The 26,237-nt window shown below is 47.1% G+C and overlaps 1 protein-coding gene across 1 annotated transcript in view; it reads right to left on the bottom strand.

Moving 5' to 3' along the window:
* COPG1 (COPI coat complex subunit gamma 1) overlaps nucleotides 1-26,237 on the bottom strand; it is a 569,339-nt gene that overhangs the window by 498,254 nt on the left and 44,848 nt on the right. Inside the window, exon 2 of the mRNA XM_069643344.1 lies at nucleotides 1,643-1,695. Within this exon, the coding sequence (XP_069499445.1) occupies nucleotides 1,643-1,695 (53 nt within the window). The remainder of the gene's footprint in view (nucleotides 1-1,642; nucleotides 1,696-26,237) is intronic.

Genomic DNA, 26,237 nt, shown 5'->3' with positions numbered 1-26,237 from the left:
GCTTAGTTTCACCTAATCAGAACAAAGGATGTAAATGTGATTGAGGTCTTTCTGGTGGCTATGTGGAGGTGATGGTGTTGTTTAAGCAAAGGTGATGGAGATGTAAAGGTTGTGGGTATGGTTATGTAAAAGGTGGTGGTAATGTAGTGCAGTGAACCTTAATTCTTAGTGACCAGGTAATTTGTTAAGTTTCTCATCAGCCTCAGGATGAGGATGCACAATTTGTCAAACTGACAGACTAAGGATAAGGGAATTTTCAGTGTGAAAATGACCCCCAGATTTCAGATTGGTGTGCTGTTTGTATGCACCTGCTCAAGGGAAACTAACCAGTCAAACACCTTAGTGTGGGCAGAGGAATCCAACCCTAAATCCTAAGCCTTGTTGACTAGTCATCCATGTTTCAATCAGCTTTCGATGGCCTTAAGGTAGGCAGCCATGGAGAGCCCAGGAAGGGGCTCTAGTGAGTGTTCAGGTAAATGGCTTATTTTAAAAAATCTGGTTATCCCTCAGAACGGAAGGCATTTATGGGCACCTCGGGGGGTTGATAGATTCCTGGACAGAGAGGGACAAAATGCATGAGAATCTGGGTGGTTCACATGCCTTTTATTACCCCAACCATTAAACAAGAGGCAATGGCAGCTGTCATGTAAATGGAGACTGTAATTAATTACCATGAATCAATGTTGATTCCACCTGTTAACGTTTAATAAGCAGGAGGCAATCCATTGGGGGCTCATTATGCCTCTCAATCAGCATTAGACTAGGGACAGAGATGCTGTCAGTTCCCACCCATGGAAAAGAGAAACGCACAATGCACAATTACCGCTGCATGACCGTGGAACTGGCAAAGATGGTAAAAAACAGGCAAAAAGATTGTCTTCAATGGTTTTAACCACCAGCATCATTTAACGCCTAGTGGAAAGTGAGGCTATAACGGTGCTGAATTTAATAGAGAAGGAAAGACTTCAGCCACATCTGACTAATCAATAAAAAACATTCAACTCTGCTGGTGGTAAAAGAGCACCAGGTGGTTGAAGGTGTACCCAGCAGGTCCAAGAATATAGGATTGCTGCCGGACCTTACCCAGCTCTTTCGGAACGTATTCTTTGAAGTCTAGCTGTGCAGCTATGGTGCAGCATGGAGGACTGAGGTCTGAATGAATCCCCATATACTGCCTAAATGAGTTACTGCTGTTCTTTCATTTCAAACATGAGGATTTCTGATAAGAGGAGGAGATTGGAAATGGATGTGAAGTTTGCTAGGCTGTCTGGGCAACCTTTCCCATTCATCAGGAGGGAGTGCAACCATTATGTGTGAGTCTCTTGCCAATCTACCTTGAAGGATTCTAATTCTGGAGTTTGAGCAGGAACTATTGGTCAAAAAAGGATCCTCACTGGATTCTAATGAGGCGCACTGTGAAGGTAAAGTAGGCCTCAAACTTGCACTCACCGCTTGCCATTGGCTAGTGATACTTGTGGAGGCTAAATTATTTAGGGATGCCTATTCCCTCTACAGTGTTCGCCTCCAACACCTTGTCTCTATGGAAACCGCTAAAATGCATCTTTGGGTGTATAAGAAAGTGAAGGCACAAACATCCATCTTAAAACAATGATTTTTTTTTGGCATTTTCAAAAGAATGTACCTCTTGTAACACTGCACTCTTCTCCAGGTTCTGGAATGGATTGGAGCCTCCACCTTCAAAGAGAAAAAGTAAAGACTCAGCGTACAGTACAGTGAATAAACATAAAAACTTTAAGTTATTTAACTAATTTCACGGTTCTTTATTTTTTCTGTAGTGAAAAAGCATAAAAACTATAAAAACTATAAAATTCAAAATTCTACAGAAGAACAAATTACTTACCCCTGCTAACGTTCTTTCGACTGGATGTGCCTCCCACTTATTCCTCAGCTTTGATATGCGACATGGAGCTTCATCTGCTTTGGACACTTTTTTTGGGAGCGGGCGCTGCGTGTTGATGCAGTCGACTCTGTCCCTCGTGGGCCTCCGTCTCGAGGATGATGTCATCGAAGGCATATATAGCATACGCAGCGCCCGTTGGCTTCAGTTCTGTTTTTCTTACAGTAGAAAAACCTGCATAACCACAGGACTGACCGTACTCAACTTTGAATGAGCAAAAGCTGTAATAGCATGGGAAAATCTACTGTTTGGTAGGTTGGGAGGGCGATGAGGAATATGTGGGAGCTCATCCATTCGAAATAATCTCACCGGGGGTAAGTAACTTGTTCTTCGAATGGATTGTGTCCTCCCACCTATTCCTCATCTTTAATAAGACTCCCAAAGCAGTATTCGATTTGGTGGAGGGAGTAAGAATTTAGTTTTTAATGGTTTTCATGAACCGAATGCAGGTCAGGTTTCCAAAAGCTTGTATCCTGAGTGAGGGAAGACTCAAGGCAGTAATCTTTTGTGAACGTGTGAATAGTAGACCACATTGCTGACTCACAAATATTTTTCATTGGTACACCCCTTTGGAGGGCTGTAGAGGTAGCCATGCCCCTGGTGGAATGGGCCCTTAATCCTTCAGGAGGATCCTTTCCTGCCTGCCTTTAGCATTCCGTAATTGCAACAACGATCCACCTAGATAAGGTCTGTTTTGTCACAGCCTGGCCCAGCTTGTGGCCTGTATAGCCAATGAAAAGCTGATCATCAATACAAAGTTTAATAAGCCTAGATATGTAACAGCTCAGAGCTTGAGAGGGTCCAGCCTATGCAATCTCTCCTCCCTTTTGCCAGGATGAGGTGCAGGATAGAAAGATGGTAGAACAATGTTCTGCCCTATGTGAAAATTCGAAATTATTTTTGGTAAAAACGAAGGCTTAACCCTCAGAACAACCCTATCCTTATGAAAGATAGGGTTGCTTGGATGAAAGTGCCTGCAATTCACTCATTCTACAGGCCGAAGTTAAAGATACCAAAATAATGGTTAACAACCTTAATGGACATGAGTGTAAAGGTTCAAAAGGTGCTCACTGTAGACATTTTAGTACCAGATTAAGGTCCCAAATTAGAACCTGGAAGGGAGATGGGGGGTGGGGAGGGGTGGGAGAGGAGACACATTGGTGAGCCTCTTTAGAAAATTGTGTCACCAGTGAAATTTAGAATTATGAACAATCTTCTGAGGAGCCCTTAAGGATGGATAGCGCAGCTAAATAGCCTTTAATAGTACAAACCTGGAGCCCCAACGGTACAAGGACTTTGCTGCTGGCCTTCTGGCCCAAAGAAAAATCTCCCATTAGTACCCGGGAGGTCCCAATCCTTGTATCTCAGCCTTTCAGCAACCATGTGTGAAGGCTGAATGTCTTGACCTCTCTATGGAGAACCCAACCCTTCTCCTTAGAGAGAAGGCATCTCTTGTTGGAAGACCTATTGGCGGGCAGATCGACATGTCCAGAGGTCCGGGTACCACATCTTCCTGGCCCCATTCGGGGCAATTAGGATCATGCATTTCCCAAATTTTCTCAACCTCCTGATCGCGTGAGGAATGACGGGGACTGGAGGAAACGCATACAGCCCACTATGAACGCGTCTCCTAGTGCTCCTCTTGGGGGAAATTCCCTGTAGCAATCCAGTTCGCACTTCTGATTGACACTGGTCGTGAACAGATACACTTGAGGGGTTCCCCAAAGGGTGAAGATCTCTTGAAGGACTTCCTCAGCTAGTTCCCACTCATGGGAGACTGTGCTATGCCTGCTCAGAGTGTCTGCCACTGTGTTCTCTTCTATCAGTAGGTGAACTGCTGAGAGAGATTCCTTCTTGAATTGCCCAGTACCACATTGCATTGCCTCTCTGCACAGTGGTAGTGACCCTACACCTCCTCTCTTGTTGAGGTAGTACAAGGCCACTGTGTTGTCCGTCATCATCAGGACATTCTTTCCCTGCACAGAGGGCAGAAAGGCCTTCAGCGCTAGTCTGAGTGCCCTCCGCTCCAAATGATTGATATGTAGTTTGGACTCCAATGGAGACCAACAACCGCTGACAGTCAGATCATTGGTGTGGGCTCCCCAACCCATGAGTGAGGCAGCTGTCACTATTGTTATCTCCGCTCATGGTTGCTAAAAGGGTTCTTTCGTCAGAATATGGTCTTCACAGGTCCACCACAGAGGATCCTGTAAGAACTTGCAGTAGGTCCGACAGGTTTCCTGCGAACTGGGACCATTGTGTTCTGAGTGCCCATTGAAGGGATCTCATTCTCAGGCGGGTCTCTAGCACCAGAAAAATGCAGGATGCCATGAGGCGGAGCAACCTCAAAAAAAAGAAACAAAAAAAGATTCAAAGGCTGGGAGATGCTGGGCACTCTGAAACTTGGTGACCCTCTGCAGAATGTCTAGAGCCCTCACTCACCTCGGGTGGTGAGCTCCTTCCCAAGGATGTATCCAGTATAGCCCTGATGAACTGAAGCTTTTAAGAAGGTGTCATATGGGACTTCTTGTAATTGAGGAAGAAGCCCAGTCTGAAAATAGAGTGGCATGTCACGCTAAAATGATGCAAGACTTGTTCGGGAGAACGTGCCCTGATCAGCCAATCGTCCAGGTAGAGGTAGATGCGAATCCCCACTCTCCTGAGACTCGCTGCCACCACCACCATCAGTTTGGTGAAAACACTGGGGCGGAAGTTAGCCCGAATGGCAGAACTCAAAACTGATAACGAAAACCGGCAACGGCGGACCTCAGGTATTTTCTGTGCTTGAGATGTATTGGCCCATGAAAATAAGCATTCTGAAGGTCCAATGACACCATACAATCCTGGAGTTGGAGGGCCTGAAGGATCTGAGAAAGTTTGACCATCTTGAACTTGTCCTTCCTGGGGGAACTTGTTCAAATATCTCAAATTCAAGATGGGGCTCAGTCCTCCGTCCTTCTTGGGCATTAGGAAATATGGAGAATACCACCCCTTGTTCCTCTCCACTACAGGCAGGCACAGGTTCTATAGCGCCTTTCTCTAGCAGGGTTAAAATTTCCTGTACAATGTGCGGATCTGGAATCCTCAAAGAGTGGCTCCCCGGTGGATTGCTCTGAGATCTCTGAATGAAAGGAAGGCAGTACCCGTGGGCTATGGTTTCCAATGCCCAAGCAACCAAAGTAATGCTGCGCCATTCTCCTAGATGCAGAGACAGTCTGCCTCCCACTGGTGATCTGTGACTCAAGACCTCAGAGGTTTTGAGGCAGCTGACGCACTGGCTCATGGTAAAGATGCCCCTGCTTGAGCGGGCTTTGCACCTCTCCCTCGTCCACCACGAGGGAATATTTGTTGGCCTCTTTGACAAGCCCTTCCTCTCACTGTTCCAACTGAGGAGTAGTAGCGAAAAGATCTATCCCTACAAGGCTGTCCACTGGGGCAAAAGGGCTTAGGCTGCTTAATAGCGACACCTAATGATTTGGCTGCCGCCTTTAAGGTCTGCAACTTCTCAAGGCTTTCGTCAGCCTTGTTGCCAAAAAGGTGAGACCCCGTCAAAGGGCATGTTGACGAGTCTGGATTGCACATTCGGTTCAAATCCAGACTTCCTCAACCACGCACATCTGTACATTACGGTGCTTGTAGCCATGGCTCTGCTGATGCGGTCAGCAGAATCCAGACCCGACTGAAGAGACTCACACATGGCTTCTTTGCCGTCTCTAACAATAGCCAAGAGCCGGTCTCTTTCCTCCCCCTCAGGAATGTGCTCTGCCGCCATGGAAATGCAGTCCCATAGAGTGAATGAGAATTTCGCAAGGGCACATGTGGAGTTGGTTGGTTTGTGCGCCATACTCCCTGCAGAAAATACTTTTCTAGCCCACCCATCTTGTCATCCCTATTTGGATGGATAGTAGGATAAGTTGCCTGCTTGGAAGTTGCGTTAGCTGCCTGTACCACCAGACTCTCTGGAGTGGGCAGTTTAGACAGGTAGTCGGGGTCACTACTGGAAGGGCAGTATGTTTTGGTCAGATTTTTGTTCACTGCCGGATTAGTTTCTGGTGTCTCCCAATTTGCCACCACCATTTACGGAAAGAAATATGAAACGGCAGTATAGGATCCATCTGTGGACCGTTATGCAGGATGTCCGTCAGATCATCCTGTTCAAATGCTAGGGCAGGCCTACTCCACCCCATATAGTGTACCACCTTGGACATTAGCTACCTATACGAAGCATCAGCGTGCTCCCCAGCCTCGGGTCTTCCAAAATCTAGCTCAGGTGAGGGGTCTACCCCACTGTCCGCCTGTAAATTATCATCCTTGATTCTTCAGAAAAGTTTTCAGGCACATTTGGTGTACTAAATTGGATACCAAAATGTGCATCATTGTCTAAAGGTTCATTCTCCTCATATATTGAGATGAGAAAATATTCTTTCCTTGGTAAAGGAACATACCTTTCAGTATAGGTATCAAGAGTTTGATAAACTTGTGAATTCGACGCTCGAGGAGTCATCGAAACTTTTTTTGACTTCGATGGCTCCATGGGTGTCGATGGCTCTGCTGGCGTCGATGGCACAGCTGGCATCGGTGGCGCAGCGGGCAAAGGTGACGCCGATGTCGAGGGCTTGGCTGGTGTCAAGGGCGCAGCAGGCGTCAATGGTGTTGTCGCCCTTGACTTATGTTTATATTTATGTTTTCGGCTCGAAGGATCCTTCGATGATTTCTCATCACATCGAGGACTCGATGGCTCTCAATGAAGATCAGGCCTTTGCCCCGGGCTGGAGGGCATGCAGGATTTGGCTTGAGCCCCTTCCTTACCGGCTTCTTTGGAAGGCGTGATAGGAGCATGGCTTGCCGTGGGTTTTTGTTGTTGAAATATTTTCAGCATTTCTGCTATAAATGCTTCCCATTCGGAAGGTGTGGAGTTTTTTGTGGGGCAAGATACCCTCTCAGGGGAGGGGTCTGATGAGGAAGTCGAAGAAGGTGACCTATAGTGCCTCTTTTTTTACTTCAGCGACAATGAGGAGTGGTGGGAGCCACTTCTCGATCTTGATCTCTTAACTTTCTTCCTACGAGGAGAGTCACCTCTCGACTTGTCTGTCGAAGGTTTTTTGGTCAGGGTAGATGGATTTTTTTGGGGGTTTCTACCTACCGCCAATTTCCCCTTTCGCTCCTTCTGGTCCTTTCCAGTCATAGACTGGCAATTGGAGCAGGCCAAGGTCCTATGCTCCACCCCGAGACACCATAGGCAAATATACGGCGTGGGTAAGGTAACAACATTTTCAGTCACAATCTCGACACTTCTTGAACCCGGCCTTAGGGGTAGTCAGTGTCGAAGAAGAAGACATATTGCGAAGAAACAAATTAAGCGTGCTGTATTCCTCAATATAGCTTACGCGGAAAAACAGAACTGAAGCCAATGGGCGCTGCATGCTCTGTATGTCTTGGATGACATCATCCTTGAGACGGAGGACCTCAAGGGACATCGAGTCGACTGCATCGACGCACAGTGCCCTCTGCGTAACTTTTTTTCCGAAGCAGCTGAAGCCGATTATCGAATATCAAAGATGAGGAATACGTGGGAGGACAATTAATTCAAAATGCAGCTTTCTTTTGAACAACTCAACACACACAATGATCCACTGCCTACAGGAAGGGAACCGTATGGAAGAAAGAGGTATAGAAGGGGTGTGAAGGGGTTTGTCTAGGACTTTGGCTCTGGTTGAGGATTTCTTTAACCTCCTGCATAAGACGGGACATGAAAGTGGAACCCAATACTTGATAGGAAAGAGGTGAGATGTTTTAAGAAATATATGTTGGGTCATATTGTTCTTTAGAGGAAGCGCCTTTGGATATTGTGTAGCTTAATCGATTGATTTCACGAACGTTCTTGTTGACAAATTTAGAGGCTTCTAGTGGCCCCATGGTATCCATGGCTATGTATGAGAAGGGTACCTCAATTATGGGTAGAGGTTGTAAGGGAGCAGGGGTTAGGGGCACCGGGGTGACAGAGGTCTTTTGACAAATTTCACAAGCGTGGACATAGGCTTTTACATCTGTGTAAACGGCGGGCCAGTAACATTTGTTCAAAATCTGGTGCTGGGTCTCTCCTATTCCCTGATGAAAGGCTATTAAGTGGGAATGGGCCAACCCCATAACAATCGTTGTAGGACTCCTAAGAATAACGAGCAGACTCTTCCAGATTCCCTCGCTTCCCACGTAACCTCTATACAACAACCAGTTCTTTAGAAAGAAGAAGAAAGATCCACTTATCTCTAGGCCTTGTTCTTCACTCTCTCAAATGCACCTGCCATATTAGGATCGTTGCATTGTACAAACGTCAAGTCCGGTAAGGTGGTTGGGTCTTCTCCATCAGACTAGGAAGCATGTTTTATGTTATCGGCCTGGGGAAAACCCATCTCACACCGTAGGGTGGTGGAGACACTCTTTACCTCCTACCACTGGGGTGTCACGGATTGTTCAAGGATTCAATGGGCTATGGGCTCCCCCGCTTTAATAGAGTGGTTTGACTCTCACTATTAAGGACCAATACTTTTACTTCTCTCCAGTTGTCCAGGTGTGTGACCTGGCAGCTACATTTAGAGTATTCTTAAATGCTAGGCCGGCTTGGCTGCCAAACTGATATAACTATCTTGGGGCAGCATGAAGGACAATCCTGCGGAGTCTAGTCTCCTTTGTTGGATGGGTATTTCAATCTCGCTTTGGATGAACAGGTTAAACCCAATTAATTGGGGTGGGGTGAGTGGGGTCTCGCATTCAGGTAGTCTAGCGGTTGCTGTCAGGCGTTTGACTAGCATGAGTCGTAACCTTGAATCAGGTTGTGTGAATACATCTTCTGACACCACTTGTGGTAAGTCAGAATCAGGAGACGGATGAGGAACCATGGTGTTTTTTATTCCGTACACACACAACACCTACGCTGTTAATTTGCTCCCTACAGTGGACGGGTGTATCAGCAACTTGTACTTTTACAGACACGTAGAATTTTGTGCCCCTGCTTTCACCCACAGCTCCATGAATGTGTTTGGACCAGCAGTGAATGCAGCATCACAGGAATAAACTATTACTACCATCTGATTGGAAGAAGCAAACATGTATCTTTTAATGTGCATGAATAACTAGGTGCCAATAAATAATTATTACAGAGTTTTCCAGTTAAAACATATTTTTACTCGCTTTCAAAATACTCCCTATGGGAATTGGATTTACATCGTTTACTCACAACTTTACAAAATAGGGAGTAAAATACTCCACTTCAAAATCTTATCTGGAGCACTGGCTATAGTACTTGATGCCCTGTTCTAAAGAAAAGAATTGTCCAAGAAGTAATGTGTCAGAATGACCCAAAAGAAAGTCGTCCCTGGTCCAAACCGAATCTTCCCCGACTCCTAACCCTACCACTACTAGAAACCTTCAAGTTATAACACAAACAGACCTAGGCCCGGTGTCTAAAAATAGGTGGAGGGCGGTGTGTGACCACCCTTACATGTGTGTCTATTACCAGGGCTTCTTTCCAATTTGATTCTCCAAACACGTAGAAAGAATGTTTAGTTGCATGCTTTTCTCGGTTATCCAGAATATGAAATAATTATCAGAGCTTGGAGTCCTGTTGCTTCCTCCCTGCCAGGCGGTTTGAATGTTCTTACTTCTGCTTGGGGTCTCGATGCTCTAACCCCTGCGTGTGGTCCTCTTGCCCTCACCCCGGCTTCAGATCTTGATGCCCTCACCCCGGCTTCAGATCTTGATGCCCTCACCCGGCTTCAGATCTTGATGCCCTCACCACGCCTAGGATCTTGATGCCCTCACCCCGCCTAGGATCTTGATGCCCTCACCCCGGCTTGGGGCCCTTCCTGGTCTCACCCCAGCTTGGGGCCCTTCCTGGTCTCACCCCAGCTTGGGGCCCTTCCTGGTCTCACCCCAGCTTGCAGCCTTCTAGTGCTCACCCTGGCTTGGGGCTTTCACCGCATCTCGGGGCAATGGGGGGCGTCTTTTGCTCTCCCCTGTATAGTGTCTCGATGCCCCCACCCTTTCACTGCAGAAAGTTGCTTGCTCATTCTGGGGCCGCTCAGTGAGACCGGGCTGTTAGCGTGGGTTTATCGATACCGCCCAGTTTCCAAGTCATTTCTGTGTCCATGGTGTTCTGGTCTCTGCTCCAGGAAGAGGTAGCGGCACTCTGCCTCGCTTTGTGTGGTACCGGCACGCCAGGTTCCTGTCTACCCCTCCTTGGAGTAGGACGCTCTCTCCTCCCAGCTCTGCAACGGGCCGTCCTCCCTACTCTGCAGCTGTTCCCTCGCCCTGGCTATATTAAAGGTTATTCCTTTAAATCACTCTCTTGTTGAGTGGACAGGGCTTCCCACTCATTCAACCTATGCTTCAGAAAGCAGTTCGACAAGGGGTGTCAGAAGCTGCAGCAGCCACTATTACTAGATAGTTTTGTCTTTCACAGAATGAGACACCCATGCAACCGATAAAGGTTATTGTCTTTGGGGGTTTAGAGAGGTGAGGGTGTTGGGGGAGGGAGGAAGGAATATTTCTCTAGTGAGCTCCTATCCCTCAGAGGAGTGGCCACCCGCCCCAGCCGGATCCCAATTGCCCCTTCCCTGCAACAATGCATTTAACTCATTGATTAACAGTGGCTTGTCATTGATTAACAGTGGAGTGATGGGGGGTGTGACACCCCAATCCCATTCCATTCTCAAGCAGGAATTGCGCAGTAATCTCGCCCCACCATGGGTTACCATGGAGAGACGATATGACTGAACCCAGTTCATCCACCCTTTTAAAACATCCTATAAAAGATGGAAGGTCACCGAAGATCCACAAAACCAGATAAAGCAAGCATTTACATAAATCAACATACTTGGCCCAAGGAGCACAAGTTGTAGGACCCTGGCCTTTAGTGTGCCTGGTCCCTCGCGGAATGCCCTCTGAACTAGGAAGTCATCCTCCATCCATCCCAATGTCCTTGATAAGAGCACCTTACCAAATATGTTTCTCATAGCGTCAAGGCGTGAGACAAGTCTATATATTTCCTCAGCTGCCCCTGTCCCAGTTTATGCAAGTTCCCAAGAAGCAGGAATTACACGAATTCATGATGGCATTGAATAGGCAGCGAAGGGATCTATGTGGTTACTGCGCGGCACAAAATACAGCAAACTGAAATTCCAAAAAGCGAAAATGAAACCGCGCAGTGATCACAAAGATCGCACATCTATGTGTAACTGCCCCAATCCAGGCCTTGCGACTGCGGGGGCCACCCCCGTAACACTCAAGCCCATTATACCGTACAACGGTAGCAGGGACACTCCCGCAACCCCTGCTCCCCTTGTTCAGTATAATATGATGCAACTTTTTCGTGTTTTTTGTTTGTTATTTTTGTGCTATACCCAGCCAAGTACCAGGACCCATAGGTTCATTTTCAATTTGAACAAGTAAATGGGTACTGAATCAGGGCCTGGGGACTTACTTGACATTAAGAATGTGCCCCAGTTAGGGAGAATTCTCAGAAATGTGCTAATTCCTCTTTACCTTAGAGACCCCCAGCCCTTTTGCTGGACTCTAGGACTTTTTCATTTTTAACCTGGAGAGAGTGAAACCCTTTTTCCCCCACTCATGTATTCTAATATGATTTCAAACACTTTCTTTTGGTTATGGAGTCTGACAAACTCCATAGGCATCATCTTTTACATTGTGTCACACAGCACCTTCAGTGCAGTGGTACAGGCAAGTCTTTCAGATTTCCCAAAGGTTTAAATACCTTCTTGTGGATAAACTACTGTTTCCAAGAGCAGTGAAGCGAAAATTGACTTTACTTACATTTGTTACTTTCTAGACCCAGCACACACTATCTTACAGTAGGGTGCTGGAGGGGTTACTTAGTATACCCTTTCTCTTGTTTATAATGTAACATTTTTATGTTACCCCTTTGCTCAATTAATGGCTGGTGGCAGTGGTTTACTTTTTACTACTGTGGTGTGCTTTTACCCCGGGCTGCGTTCGCAGCTGCAGGAAAGCGCCCATGGGTATCATTTTTGTCAAAATGGTGCCGGTCTTCTTTTTTTTCCCCCCATTTATTTGTGGAAAGGTCCTTCTTGAGATTTACTCTGCGCGCCAAACCAGGTTTGGTCCCTTTGTTCATTTTGCCTTTGGCAGGATTCACAAGTGAAGCCCGCCTCTGGCCCCAGGGCGTCTGGCGGGGCAGGAAACGAGGGTGGTGCCCAAAACTCCCTGTGCTTAGTCTCCTAGGAGACAGGAATGCACTCTTCAAGTGATTGGCCGGCTGGCTGTCCGGCAAGGACAGCCACCCTGCTGGGTGACCGACAGCTAGGATGGAACGAATGGGAGAAACCTGCATTAAAGGCGATGCTTTTTGGCTTGGAAGGCAGAGTCGGCCACTGGACGAAGGAATCCGAAGAAGAACTTGGAAGAGACGCCTGCTGCAACTCCTGTACCGTTGGTTTGCCCGGTGAAGCCCTGCTGTTGTGTTGAAGCTCCGAAATCTTATCAACAGAGAAGCCCTGCAAGGACGGCTTCTCCCCTTGATTTGGTAGGACCAATCGACTCCAAAGTAAGCCACGTGGACAGCCTCTCGAAGCTTTATGCAGATGATTTCATTCTTTTCCTCACTAATCCCGAGATCAATCTGGCACTGGTAATGAGGGATGTTCTTTTAGCTGAAATTGTTCCCTGTCCATATTTTTGGAGTGGTGTGCGGCTGTTTACGCATAAACTGGTCATCTCGCTTTATGCAGATGATTTCATTCTTTTCCTCACCGATCCCGAGATCAATCTGGCACCGGTAATGATGGACGTTCTTGTTTTTGGCCGTTTCTGCAGGCTCCTTGCAAACCCCTCCAAATCAGTATTGTTCCCCTTGACGAGCGGGACTGTGCGGTTGCAAGAGGAGTGAATTTCAGTGGCATGAACAGGCTACTTGTTATCGGGGGGTGACTGCGGCCACATCGCCTGAGGAGCTCCATCAAAAAATCTTTGGGAAAAAGCTCACACACGGATGCATTACTTCAGAAGTGGATGTATCTACAGCCATCCCTTTTTGGACATATCTCTGTAATCAAGATGGCGATACTACCTCGATTTCTCTACGCGTTCCTTAATGTGCCCATCTTAAACCCGGCTCATTTTATTAAGTCACTGATGTCGGTGGTAACTAGTTTTGTCTGGCAGGGGAAGCAGCCTCAGGTGCATTGGAAGAAACTTGTGGCCCCCTTGGAGCAGGGAGGTTTGGCCTTACCTGACTTCCAAGCCTACTGGCTTGCAGCATAGGCATGTTTTTTACCGCACTGGTATGACCTGACCCCAGACAGGGCACATGTGCAGATAGAGCGAGTGATGGTCACACCTTTGCTCCTGCAGGCCGTCGTTCTCACTTCAGCAAATATTTAGGACACAGAATATGGTTGAACTCACCTGTAGTCCTTGGAGAAAAATTGAGGGTGTGGCTCGCAAGGAGCCGCTTTACTCTCTGCTTCTTCCGGTTAAGCGCATCCCGGGGATTCCACTCATGGGGGGACAGGATTTGGTTACCTGTATGGACAGGTTGGGCATTCAATGCTGGCGGGATCTGTTCCCTAATGGGCAGTTCCTTTCGCTGGAGGACTTTAGGGCAAAGGAGGAGGTTTTGGCGCTGGATGTGTTCATGTATTTTAGAATCCGGGTAAAACTAAAAGAGAGATTCCGAATGGATGGGTAATATCTTGAGGGAGATGCACCTTCTAAATGGTCAAACTAAGGGAGATATCCCGGGAAAGCCCACTTGGAGATCGGGAAAAGGGACATCATGCTTAGACTTCTGTTTTGTTTCCAAAAATCTGAGGGAAATAGTAGGGCATTTCTCGATATCCCCCAAAGACTGAGCGATCATGATTAGCAATCCATATTGGTGGATGGAGATTGGTCAACAAAGTAACAAGTTTATATATGGTACAAATCCAGGAAAACCCAAATGAAATCGAATACTTAGGGATTTTAAAAGAATTCAAAAAGAAAAATAATGCAAAGGGGGGTATGGAGTGGATCCAACAACATGTATATGATGTGGACCTAGTGAATAAGAGAAAATTGATGAGAAGGGAGATTAGAGAGATCGGAGGTGATGCCCCCCCCCCCGTCAAAGGAGAGGGAAAGAAAGGCCCGCCAGAGATTAAAAAACTGGTAAAAGAGCACTAGGGCTAGTAGATCCCAAAATTACGCTGAACATGTGCTAAGAGCAGTCTGTGCAAAAAAGTCGAAAGATACTTGGGAGCTAATCAACAACGGGGGCGTTTTTTGAGAAACAAACTCGTCGTATATGGTATCTGAAGATGACTGGGTTAAACACTATTCTCCCCTTTTCGCCGTTCCAATTTGGAGCGAGGAAGTAGATCCCAAGTGTCAACTTAAAAGATGGAATTTTGTATTCGACGATCATGGCGCAGACATGATGACAGGCAATTTGAGCTCCTCTCGGGCGGCTGTGCCTGGCGGCTTGTCAAAATAATAATTGAAAAAAGAACAGAGCTGAGTGGGCCAAATTGCTTGTCGTCATGTTTGCGCAGATCATGGAACACAGGGTGATACCATCATCGTGGAGGGAGGCCAATGTTGTTCCCATTTTTTAAAAAGGGGACTGAGCTGACCCCACGAATTACCTCCCTATTCCCCCGTTACATTCCATAGGCAAGATTTTTGCTACAGTTCTTCTGAGGGATCTCAAGGATGGGCGGGGAAGAGGGGCATCCTAGACCCCGTCAAACGGGATTTGTGAAGGGGGTAGGTACGTCCCTTAATATCTTTATATTGAATTTACTCAAGGAGATGGTGTTGGACTCAGGAATTGCGGAAGTGGAGTTGTCCGGAGGACCTAGTTGAAGCCATGGAAGCCCTATATACCGATACATCTGTTAGGATCCGCCTGTCTAAGAAGGGGCACCTCTCCTATTTTGTCTGTACATAGTGGATTTGGCAGAGTCACACGAACTAGTAGGGCCTTCCCCCCAAAGATCAATGGTAAGGCGGTATCGTGGGTCCTCTTTGCGGACGATCTGGTCTTTTTAGATCTGACACAGATCGGTCTGCAGAGGAGATTAAGTGCCTTTGAGCTTTTCCTTAGCCAAAATGGCATGAAGATCAATGCTAAAAAGTCGAAAGTAATGTTGATGAAAGCAAGAGGCAGAAGAAGGTGTGAACGGTTCACTTGGCGAGTGGAGGGAATTTCCTTAGAGATTGTTGATACCATCATATATCTCTGAGTAACTATCACCAAGTGTAGAAGTGAACAAGATCACCATCAATACCTACGTTCCAGGCTTTCGATACTGATAAGTCAGGGGCGGACCTTTCAGAAGAAATTTGGGAGATTTACGCTCATACCAATACTTGATTTTTATAAGCAGAAAGTGGCTCAAATATTAACCTATGGAGCAGAAGCGATCCTCCATATGTCCTTTTCTGTGTGGGATAAGCTCGAGGTGTGTTCTGGAGGCAAGGTCTGGGGCTCCCAAACAGCGTGCCAATCAGTGTAATAAGGCTAGAACTGAAATTACAATCCCTTGAGTCCATGGTGGTATGGAAGACGCTGTCTCTATACAGCAAATGCATTGAAAATCCTACTACCGCTTGAATTAATGAAAGGGGATAAAGAGATCTGTGATAAATATCTGGGCTGTTGGAAAGAGAAAGTTGAGAACATTCTGAAGGGGAGATCTAATGACAAACCCCTGTAGGGCGAAGAAAAAGCTCCAGGCTTCGGGCTGGATGGATACTGAAGAGAGTTGTGGGAAAGACAAATTGGGTTGTTTGTTGATTGAGGATGGAAAGGGTATGAGTGTGCTTCCAATTTACCTGCAGAAATTCCCTTCTCCAAAGATACGCAACTTCCTACTCCAATGTCGTTTAAACATCTTGGATACAAGGGAAGTACAGTGGGAGAGAAGTTGCTTAGGGTCCCAAATCCATGTTGTAGGTTCTGTAAGCTGCCAGAAGTGGTGGAATGCATTTGATAATAGTTTGCCAATCGGTGGTCCATGTCGGATTTTCTTTTCTAAAATGACATATGGAGAAAGCAACGACCTTGAGCTTGATTAAGTGGTGGAAATGGGTACCAATAGGTGAGCAAACTGGATTGGTAATTGCTACAATGAAAATGCTGGAGTTTCTGTTGTCAGAGAAGGGAGGGTGAATGGGGTTTGAGATCTTCTCCTCCCATCTAGAAATTGAAGCTTACTGGAGAGAAGGATGATGATTGAGTTGCAACGTTAAAGGTGTTTGTACTTAACAGGATCATGCAACATGTATTTGTTCTTGATTTTCTTTATGTTTCTTAAGCCAATAAAACATTTATTAAAACATTTACAAAATTAAGAGATTTGAAGGCTTTCCCCAAGAACCTGGCAAGGCACTGGTGCTGCACGGACCAATCAGCTCAGTGGTGAAGCCTAGGATGATCTCCAGGCTGTATGCTGCTATCAGAGGCAGGACTACGGGGTGGGTTGAGGACCCTCGGGCTAAATGGGAGGAACTCTAGGTGACCCCATGTCGGACGAAACCAGGAAATACTGCTGCATGCAAACGCGTAAAGTAGCCATCAATAGTAACTTCAAACTGAACCAGTTTACATTTTTGCACCAGTTTTATCTTAACCCGAAGGACATACATAGATTCTTCCCAGAGGCTCCAGAATCCTGCCGCAGATGTGGCACTGCCCAAGCTTCTTTTAATCATTTGGCCTGGGACTGCTCACAAATCCGATCCTTTTTGGGACAAGTTTTTGAAATGCTTGCAGATATAACAGGGGAATGAATGGACCCATCTCTAACTGTTGCTTTACTGGGTTTCACACTCAAACACACCAGGACGTTGCAGGCCTTTTGTTACGACTAGCTAGGAAGAGAGTGGCCATGGTGTGGGGTAGGGGACGCACGCCATCAATCGAACAGTGGAAGTCTGACATTTTATAATGTTATGAAACAGGAAAGGGCTATGGACTTTATGTGCACCCTGTCTCGAAGCCAAAGGACATCAGGGGGAATGTACGTAGCGTATTTACTGTCATTAGGCAATGACACACTGGAGGGGCCGGCTCCTCACTCCACTTGCTGAAACTTGCTGAAACCACAAATGTGTGTGTCTTCCTACCTTTGGTTCATTTCCTCTTTGGCTGTATTGTATTTGGTTAAGTGGGGCGGCAGTAAGAGCAGGGTTTGTTGTACATTGGGGGCAAGTGTGAAGTTTTTTTTTTTTGTTGCTGTAAAATTCATTAAAAGACTGTTTGAGAGATCCACCAGGGGGCGCAGAGATGTGCTGATGCATCTCAGCTCCTCTCCTCCGATGGGCACCGTTTGAGGGTCTTGAGCCCCCCCCAACACCCCCGGAGTGAGGAGCAAACCATACCCCCACCTTGCCAACGTTGGTGGGCACATCACCCCGAAATGTGAACTTCCGCAGTGGAGCCGCTGCGAAACCGCAACCCGTTGAAGTTTGGAGGGAGAGTGACCCCTCCCCCATTCGGCACCGCGGCTCCACGAGAAACTACGCGGAGCCCGGGCTAGAGAGCGGCCTGTGACTAGGCCTAGCGACGCTGGCTGGCGCTTTCCCCCTTCTCCCCAGAGGGATGTAGTGGAGGCAGGGAGCACCCTGGGTGTAGCTGGACCCGATCCCCCTGGGGCAGACGCAAGCCCCCTGCAACGTCCGGGGTGGGCCCCGAGCGGTGCCGCCGTGTCCCCACGGTGCCTGAAGAAAGCCGGCGGTGAGGCCCCCCTGAACACACGCTTTCTGGAGGGAGGCCCCGCGAGTCGGAGATGTCCGGGGGGGGGGGCCTATGAGCTGGAAGGAGGCCCCCAAGTACGTCCTGAAATGGCGGCACAGGCACACCAGGAAGCGGCGGACACCAGCACTGTCACCAGGGGCATGGCGGCCCTCCTGGAGGAAATCAGAGGCTTCAGGGCAGATATAGCGCTGCGACTGGACACCCTGGACAAGAAAATCGACAAAATAGACGATAGAGTTCTAGCGCGCGAGAATAACACTGCCTCCACGATATCTTCGAGACCCAATTCGATATGCGCCTGGCGGAGCTGAAAGGAGGGAAGAGAAATGCTCCTTAAAGTTGGATGACTTAGAAAACAGGGAACGTCGGTGTAACTTGCGCTTTCTAGGTTTCCCGGAGCACAAAGGTGGAACGCAAGCGGACATCAATAAAGCCGTCAGCGCAGTGGTTGGTCTGCTGTTCGGAGGGGCCAACACGAATATGCCCACCATCGACAGGGCCCACAGAGCGAGCGCTTCCTCCAGAGGCCCCAGGTCCATTCTTGTTCGCTTTCACTATTTTGCCGAGAAAAGTAAGATTCTCGAATTGGCTCGTAAGTGGAGTGGGAAGGGGCCCAGATCTCAATCTACCAGGATTCTGTCGGCTTTCACACTGGCAAGACGCCGACTATGCGCTCCGCTGACAAAAATGCTCCAGTCCAAGGGGGTCCGGTACAGGTGGGGAATGATACCCCTTCTCACTCTCTTTCGAGCATGAAGGCTACAAATACGCCCTAGTGACGGAGGACGACATCCAGAGAGTGTCAAGCGAACTATTGGCCGGTCCGAATATGGAGCTGGGTGACTAGGAGGGTGAGCGAGCTCCGACAGGCCCAAAAGGGACCAGGGCCCCAAGGGAAAGACGCAGGGTTCGAGGCCAAAGGAAATTCAGGAGACTGGCCCCGGCATCCCCGGGGCTCCCGGACACATGAAAGGGACCGTGGCGATTAATGAAAAAGCCTGCAATTGACCTCGTGAGTGGTTGGGGGAAACAATTGTTTATACCAAGGACGACCTTGGGGGTGGGAGGGAGCTCGAGTTGTTGTTAATCAAGAGTTATCGAGCCCGGAGGGGGAGACAATGGTGGCCTGGTTGGCGATAGGATGACACCAAAGATCTGCCAGGCGATCAGGGGGGAAGGTGGTAGGAGGGGGGAAAGTAAGGGGGTTGGGATGTTGGGGTTACAGTTATGGAATGCCAAGTTTTGGGGTCTACTACGCACCCCCAGGGCTTTCGCGAGCCTCTACGGGGGTGGACAAGCACTGTGGGAGCTGGAACTGTTGCTGTTTGTTGAGGGGAGCTACGAGCTTTTATTAGTGTAGTAATGGATGATTTGCTCCAATACTTGACAGTGGGATCGCTAAATGTGCGGGGGCTCAACTCGCCTACAAAGAGATCGTTGTTGGTGCGGGAATTTGCGAGGCTCCGGCTTCACTTCTTATTTGTACAGGAAACTCACTGGGTTCGGGGCAAGGAACCAAAGCTCAGGGCTAAAACTATTGATCAGGTATTCACGGCATCTTCTCAAGCAAAGAAGCGAGGAGTAGCCTTGGTGGTATCCCCCGGGGCCCATTTTGTGGTTAAAGCTTTGAAATCAGATCCAGATGGACGATTTCTCATGGTTAAGGGGGAGGTGCGGGGTCGGCTGTTTACACTGGTGGGTATTTATACCCCGAATGAAGCACAAGATACCTTCTGGGTTGGAATGAAAGAAATAATAATGTCATTCTCGGAGGGTACCCTATTGGTCTGGGGAGATTTTAATATGGTTCTATGCCCCGAGAGGGACAGGAAGTCTGCTAAACCCTGCCCGAACAAGCGCCTTCACGAGAGACTTTCTGTGGCCTTTCGCGAAGTGAATAGGGACCTGGGCCTGAGTGACACATGCACCTGCAAGCAGGGTCGGAATCCCGACTATACTTTCTACTCAAGGCCTCACGCAGCTTTCTCTCGTATTGACTATATTTTGGTTGAGACCTCGCTTCAGAGGGAGGTCACTGACTCGGGAGTGGAGATTGTCCCTTGGACGGACCACGACATGGTAAAGATTAGATTTGGCCTCCCCCCTACCCCAGCAGTAGGATCCCGGTGGAGGTGTAACAACCTTCTTCTGCAGGACAAAGAGGTCCGCCAATCCCTTCTGGTGGCCATCGAGGACTACTTTTCCCTCAATGATAACAGGGAGGTGGGGGTCATGGGAGTATGGGAGGCATTCAAGGCTACCATCAGAGGTAGGGTTAGGGTCGGGGAAAAAGAGGGAAAGAGCCCGGGAGGAGAAATCACTAAGGGAGAAGATAGAGGCAATACAACCAGGGGGGAAATTAAAAACTCAGATGTTCCCTGGGAAATGGGAGGAATTGCAGAGGTTACGAACCAAATTAGCAGACCTCCTTGTGGGACAGACGGAGAAGAAACTCTCTTTCTTAAAACAGAAATATATGGAAAAGGGGGAAAAGGCGGATAGGATACTGGCTTGGAGACTCTGTGAGTTCAGAAACAGCAGAAGGGTTAATTCCATCCACACCCCGGAGGGGGACTCGACAGTGCGAGATAGTAAAATCGCGGCACAATTTAGGCGATATTATGAAAGGCTGTATAGCTCGGAATACGTGGGTGATGGGAACGAGGTCGACAGCTTTCTCGACTCCCTCCCGATACCGGGCCTCCACCCCGACAAGGCTGAATTATTGGAGCTGCCCATAACCCCACAAGAAATTATAGATACCATATCCTCGCTGAAAAGCGGAACAGCCCCGGGGGACGATGGCTACACAGTCAAGTTTTATAAAACATATAGGTCCACGCTTGCCCCATTCATGGCTAAGATGTTCAATGCCGCGCTGAATCAGGGCTCCCTCCCACCCACAATGATGTCGGTTTTGATTGTAGTGCTCCCTAAGGAAGGCAAAGATCCCGCCCAATGTCAATCATATCGCCCCATTTCCCTTCTCAACACTGATGTTAAAATCCTAGCTAAACTCCTAGCAAATAGATTAGCGAAACTCCTTCCTTCCCTAGTACATGGCGATCAGGTGGGTTTTGTTAAGGGGCGCCAGGGATCAGACAACATTAGGAAAACCGTCGATCTCATGCATTAAGCTTCAAGACAGGAGGTGGAAGGCTACCTTCTTTCGTTAGACTCAGAGAAGGCCTTCGACCGCGTCGAGTGGCCCTACATGGGCAGAGTTCTCCGCAAGATGGGGTTGGGAGACAACTTCTGTGGGTGGATCGCAGCACTTTACAACGGCCCCTCAGCGAGAGTATTGGTCAACCGAGGCACCTCTGAGCCGTTCTGCCTTTCCAGAGGCACCCGACAGGGATGTCCCCTCTCTCCCCTTTTATATGCCTTGGCGATGGAGCCCTTGGCTATAGCAGTTATGGCTGACCAAGAGATCACGGGGATACGGTGTGGCGACTGCGACTTTAAACTATTCTTGTTCGCAGATGATATCCTGGGCTACCTAACCAACCTCCGGGTCTCCCTACCACGACTATTTGACCTCGTACACTACTTCGGCTCCTTCTCGGGACTGAAGGTAAATACGTCCAAATCTAGCGTAATGCCCATGGGTCCAGGGGAACATGAGATTGAGGGCAGCACCGAAATACTGGGGGTAAGAATAGAGCAGGAATCCACCAGATACCTGGGCACCACCATCCCCAGAGACCTCTCCCAACTATACCAGTGCAACTTCCCGGGGATCTTGGCTCAGGTTAGTAGCGACCTTCAGCGATGGGCTCCCCTTACACTCTCTTGGCTAGGGCGCATGGTTACAGTGAAGATGAATATTTTGCCCCGCCTCCTTTATCTCTTCGCGGCACTCCCTGTGGTGATACCCGAGGCCTTTTTTGAGGTTCTCCAATCCCGGGTCCTCCAATTTATCTGGAATGGCAAAAGGGCGAGAATCAAGACTTCCACCTTGACCCTACCAAAGTCAGAGGGTGGATTCGGTCTCCCAGACTTCAGGCTTTACTATAAAGCAGCCCAGCTCCGAGTAATGTTGGAACACATGAGGGATGACATGGGAACATAGTGGACATATATTGAGGACATTCATGCCCACCCGAGAAAAGTTAGAGACCTTTTGTGGGCCCCCACTAGGGTTCTCCCCCCACATCTCAGAACTCATCCCACCCTGGCGGCCCTCTGGGCGGTTTGGAAGCCTAACGCTGCTAACAAACAACTATCCTCTTGGCCATCCCCCCTAACTTCGCTTTGGGGCCCCCCTATTGACCTGGGATCCAAGGGATTCCGAGACACCCAATCTTGGTCAGACATGGGCCTGGAGAGAATCTCTCAATTGTACCGTGAGGAGGGCTTTATAGAATATGATAAACTGACCGAAGCATTGGCGGACAACCCTCCCTCAGTCTTCGAATACCTACGCTTGAAGGGGATCTTGACCCACCCTCGCTGGGCCGATCGCCTCAAACGCCCCCTCACCCCTTTCGAGACTATCCTGACCAAAAGCACAGCGCGGAGAGGCTCCTTATCTAGGTTCTATGGTGCCTTGATTACAGCGGACCTGGAGTGTAGACAACCTTTCAAGGAGATCTGGGAAACCAGGCTGGGCATGCCTCTGGATGATCATACGTGGAGGGCGATTTTCAAATGCATTTTCACTGGTCTCTGTATACGGCTGCTATGGAACATAACTTCAAAATTCTCCATTCATGGCACCGCCCCCCGGCCACCCTGTCCAAAATGTTTAGGGACGTGTCCCCTTTTTGCCCCAGAGGGTGTCACCAACGGGGCACATGGTTTCATTTGTGGTGGGAATGCCCAATCATTCAGGTCTATTGGTCGGAACTACTTAGCTGGATTAAGGAAATCGAGGGGTTCTGCCCGACCTTACTGCCATTGTTAATCCTTCTGGGCACCCCCGCACCTGAGACAGGACTGAATGCGTTCCCTAAGGTCATTGGGGCCATGTTGAGAGCGGGGAGGCTAGCGCTCGCCCAAAAGTGGAAAAGTGCCTTGGCCCCATCCAAAGAGGAATGGCTCTGCAAGCTCAGGTCGATTTTCATATATGAAAAGCTTACCGCAATAACTAACGACACCATGACAGACTTTGTGCAAGAATGGACTGCAGTTCTTCTCCACGAGGATTGTATTTCTATGCGCTTGTAGATTGTATTTTAGGCTGCCTCCACGAGAGGCCTATCTCCATTCTTCCTTGAGATTGTGATTGTATACTTCTGTTTAACTCACAAGCTGAACCCACTGTGTCAAGTGATTTGTCTAATTGGTACTTGGCAAGCAACCGTTCTCCCCAGAGCTATTATTGTTGGTGAACTCTCAAAACTTGGTATGTTGACACTGAGTTAGGGTCGGAGGGAGGTGGGTGGTGGGAAGGGAGTTAATATTGGAAAATCTGACAACCTGTTTCTTTAACTTGTTGTGTCTCACTGATGGAACGGACCGTTTCGTTCAGCCATATATGTATGTTGTCAATAAAACAAATTATTAAAAAAAAAAGTGTTTGAAAAAAAGAAAAAAAAGAAGCTGAACTGCCAAGTGGTCTGGGAAGATTAGAAGATAGACTTCGCCAAAGAAACAATGGACATAAGGAAGAAGTTTCTCTCAATGCGTTGAGAGCCCCATAAATGGGACATGAAATATGGCTTAGTGGATCCGGCTAGAATTCTAGGGCCAAAATACAAGAACCAAAAGCAGCAGCACTGGCCACCACACATCCCGAATAGGAGTAAGTAAAAAAACAAAGGAAGGTTCAGCACAAAGCAGAAATTACAGGAGAATGATGCAACTTAACCCATGACCAGTTACGACTAGGCACTTACTAGAATATGAAAATAAGGATAAAAAGAGGACTCAAGGAACAGATAAACTCAGAGATAAATCCAAGTCTTACTAGCAAAAGGCATTACAGATCATTGCCCCGTAATGCTAGAATGCTAGAAGCGGATTTAACACTTCAACGACCCACAGCTTTAAGGTAGAAACTAAAAGTTACCTACCTCAAGTTGCAAACAGGTAAAGACTTTTTCCGGGATCGTATACAGGATTACTTCACATTCAATGAGGGATTGGTAAAGAAAGTCGAAGGTTTATGGGCGTCAGGGAAGGCGTATATAAGGTAGGCATTGTTAAAGAAGCAGAAAACAAACTTAAAGCAGGAAACATTGGAAAGTGAAATTAATCGACTGACACATAAGAACAAAGAATACAACAGCACCGAGCCCTAAGAAGCAAAATTCCACCTTCACACAGTTTTCAATCAAAAGGTAGTATATGCCACTATGCAGAAAAAGCTAGTATGTTATTGGTAGTGCAGTTGAGACAACATGGGGAATGATCAAATATTGCAGCTATACTTAAAGAATCAAGTGGGAATCTGATCAAGGACCCGACCCTCATAATTGAGTTAAATGGAAATATTATGAAGAACTACATACAGCTGAAGGGACTCAGATACAGAAGTGGAATAGAGCCTTTTAAATAGATTTCAACTTCCCACACTAACTGTAGATGATAAATGGCCTTAAGATGTCCTTTTGTAGATCAGGATGTTGACTAAGCACTAAATGAAACAATTTTATAATGAAGCTGCTACCTTGCAATAACTCAATGAAAATGTTTAAGAGGGCATTAATGACGCTAATTCCCGAACCCAGTACAAAACTGCAACGCTGTGGAAGCTACCTCCTATATCATTATTTAATGTTTATATTAAGATATTGGTTAAACTTTTAGTGAATAAACTTGAGAGTAATAACCCATTAATATATGAATTGCATTTAGGATTCATGACAGAAAGATCTTTGCAAGACAATCTATGTTATAATATATCATGTGGTATAATAAGCTTATAGGTATCAAGACACCGTACACAGACAGAACACAATGGAACATACAAGTTCCAAGGCAAGGAGTATCACTTTTATAAAACATATTACCTATTAGGATAAAACAGGCAACCAGACAGAGGGGATGACGTAATGTGGATTACTCATTTCAGAACTATGTAAAAACCAAGCTACCCAAAATAAATGTTCTTTTTGATGCCACTGAGAAGGTGTAGAAAGAGTCATCTTAAGAAGCATTTATCATTTGATACTGACACCATGTACATAAAGCAATTTGGAAACGTATGTCAGTTAAATTGACCTATGTGTACAAAAACAGGGTTCGAAATTGCTAGGAGCTATTTAGCTCCTGCTTCTACCCTAGGAGAGCCTGGATAGATTAAAACTAAGCTACCAGGAGCTATGTTTGGCTATTAGGCCAACGGGTACCTTACAAACATGCATATGTGATATTAACTGAGTGTTTGAGAAAGTAAATAAAGAAGAATTAGGATGCATTTAAATATAAAAGAATCAAATAAAACAGAAGAAAAGTTAAAGTGTGCATCTCATTGTGGATGTTCTATTTGCAGAACCTTTTGTACTCGCTTCTACTTCCCCAGCAAAAGATCCTGTCCACTGGGTAATTGCGGACACCGAGGAGCTGGTTTTAGCTCCTTCTCCCTGAATCTGAATTTCAAACCCTGCAAACAGACACATTGCTGGCTCTGAGGAAGCTCCTATAAGACGTAAAACAATGTTGGCCTTTTTTGGAGTGAATACCCATTTACCTATGGATAAAGAAGTGCATGTGAAACAGAACAAAGTGCAAACAGTATTATGAGACAGGAATAGCTGATATTCAAAAAATAAATGTTTTTACTTTTAAATGTTTTATTAGCATTTGAAAAAAACAGAACGCACCCCCATTACCCTCAAACAGAGACCTCATGAAGCATGCTATAACAGCGCACCCCATCCTACCCATTCAAGACTTCCAAAGCTTCCCACCCCATCTACCCCGGCAGCCACCACACAAACCCAAATCATCGCATTGGCCCATCCTATAAGTGTAAGTGCGCCCCTGCCTGGGCATCAGCAAGATGCCTTCAAGTCCTGCGGCCTGATACAGTCTACATGGTGGACAGTCATAATGTCGACAAAAAAATGTCGACAGACAAAAATGTCGACAAAAAAATGTCGGAAAAAAAAATGTCGACTTTCGTTTTTTTTAATTATATATTTATTTTAGGGGTTCGGGTCTAAAAAAAAGGGAAAAATTAAAAAAAAAAATTAAAAAAGGGGGGCTGGGGGGAACCCCCCCATTTCGAAAAAAAATGCATTGAAAAAAAAGGCGACATTTTTTTTTTCGACATTTTTTTTTCGACTTTTTGACTGTCGACATTTTTGCTGTCGACATTATGACTATAAACCAGTCTGCATAATACAAAGGGTCCAGTGGCGATAGCAATAGTGCATCACCTAAAGCACAGAGATCTGGCCAGATGTGCTCCGACTGTGCCATTCACGCTCGACCCTCCTGCGGCCTCCTCCCTGGGCCACCAGCATCCCAACCGCTCATCTCATAGCCGTGACCCCACAGCATTCATGATCATAGTTGATGAACCGTCAGTGATCAAGGCCCCACATGACAACACAGCACATCCCCCCACCCCCAAGTGTTCCTGTGGTAGAGCTA

The sequence above is a fragment of the Ambystoma mexicanum genome, chromosome 2p, assembly GCF_040938575.1.
Source record: "Ambystoma mexicanum isolate Mex_15411 chromosome 2p, UKY_AmexF1_1, whole genome shotgun sequence".
Classification (NCBI taxonomy): domain Eukaryota; kingdom Metazoa; phylum Chordata; class Amphibia; order Caudata; family Ambystomatidae; genus Ambystoma; species Ambystoma mexicanum.
Note: the sequence above shows the minus strand (reverse complement) of the source record. Positions and strands in the feature narration are given on the sequence as shown.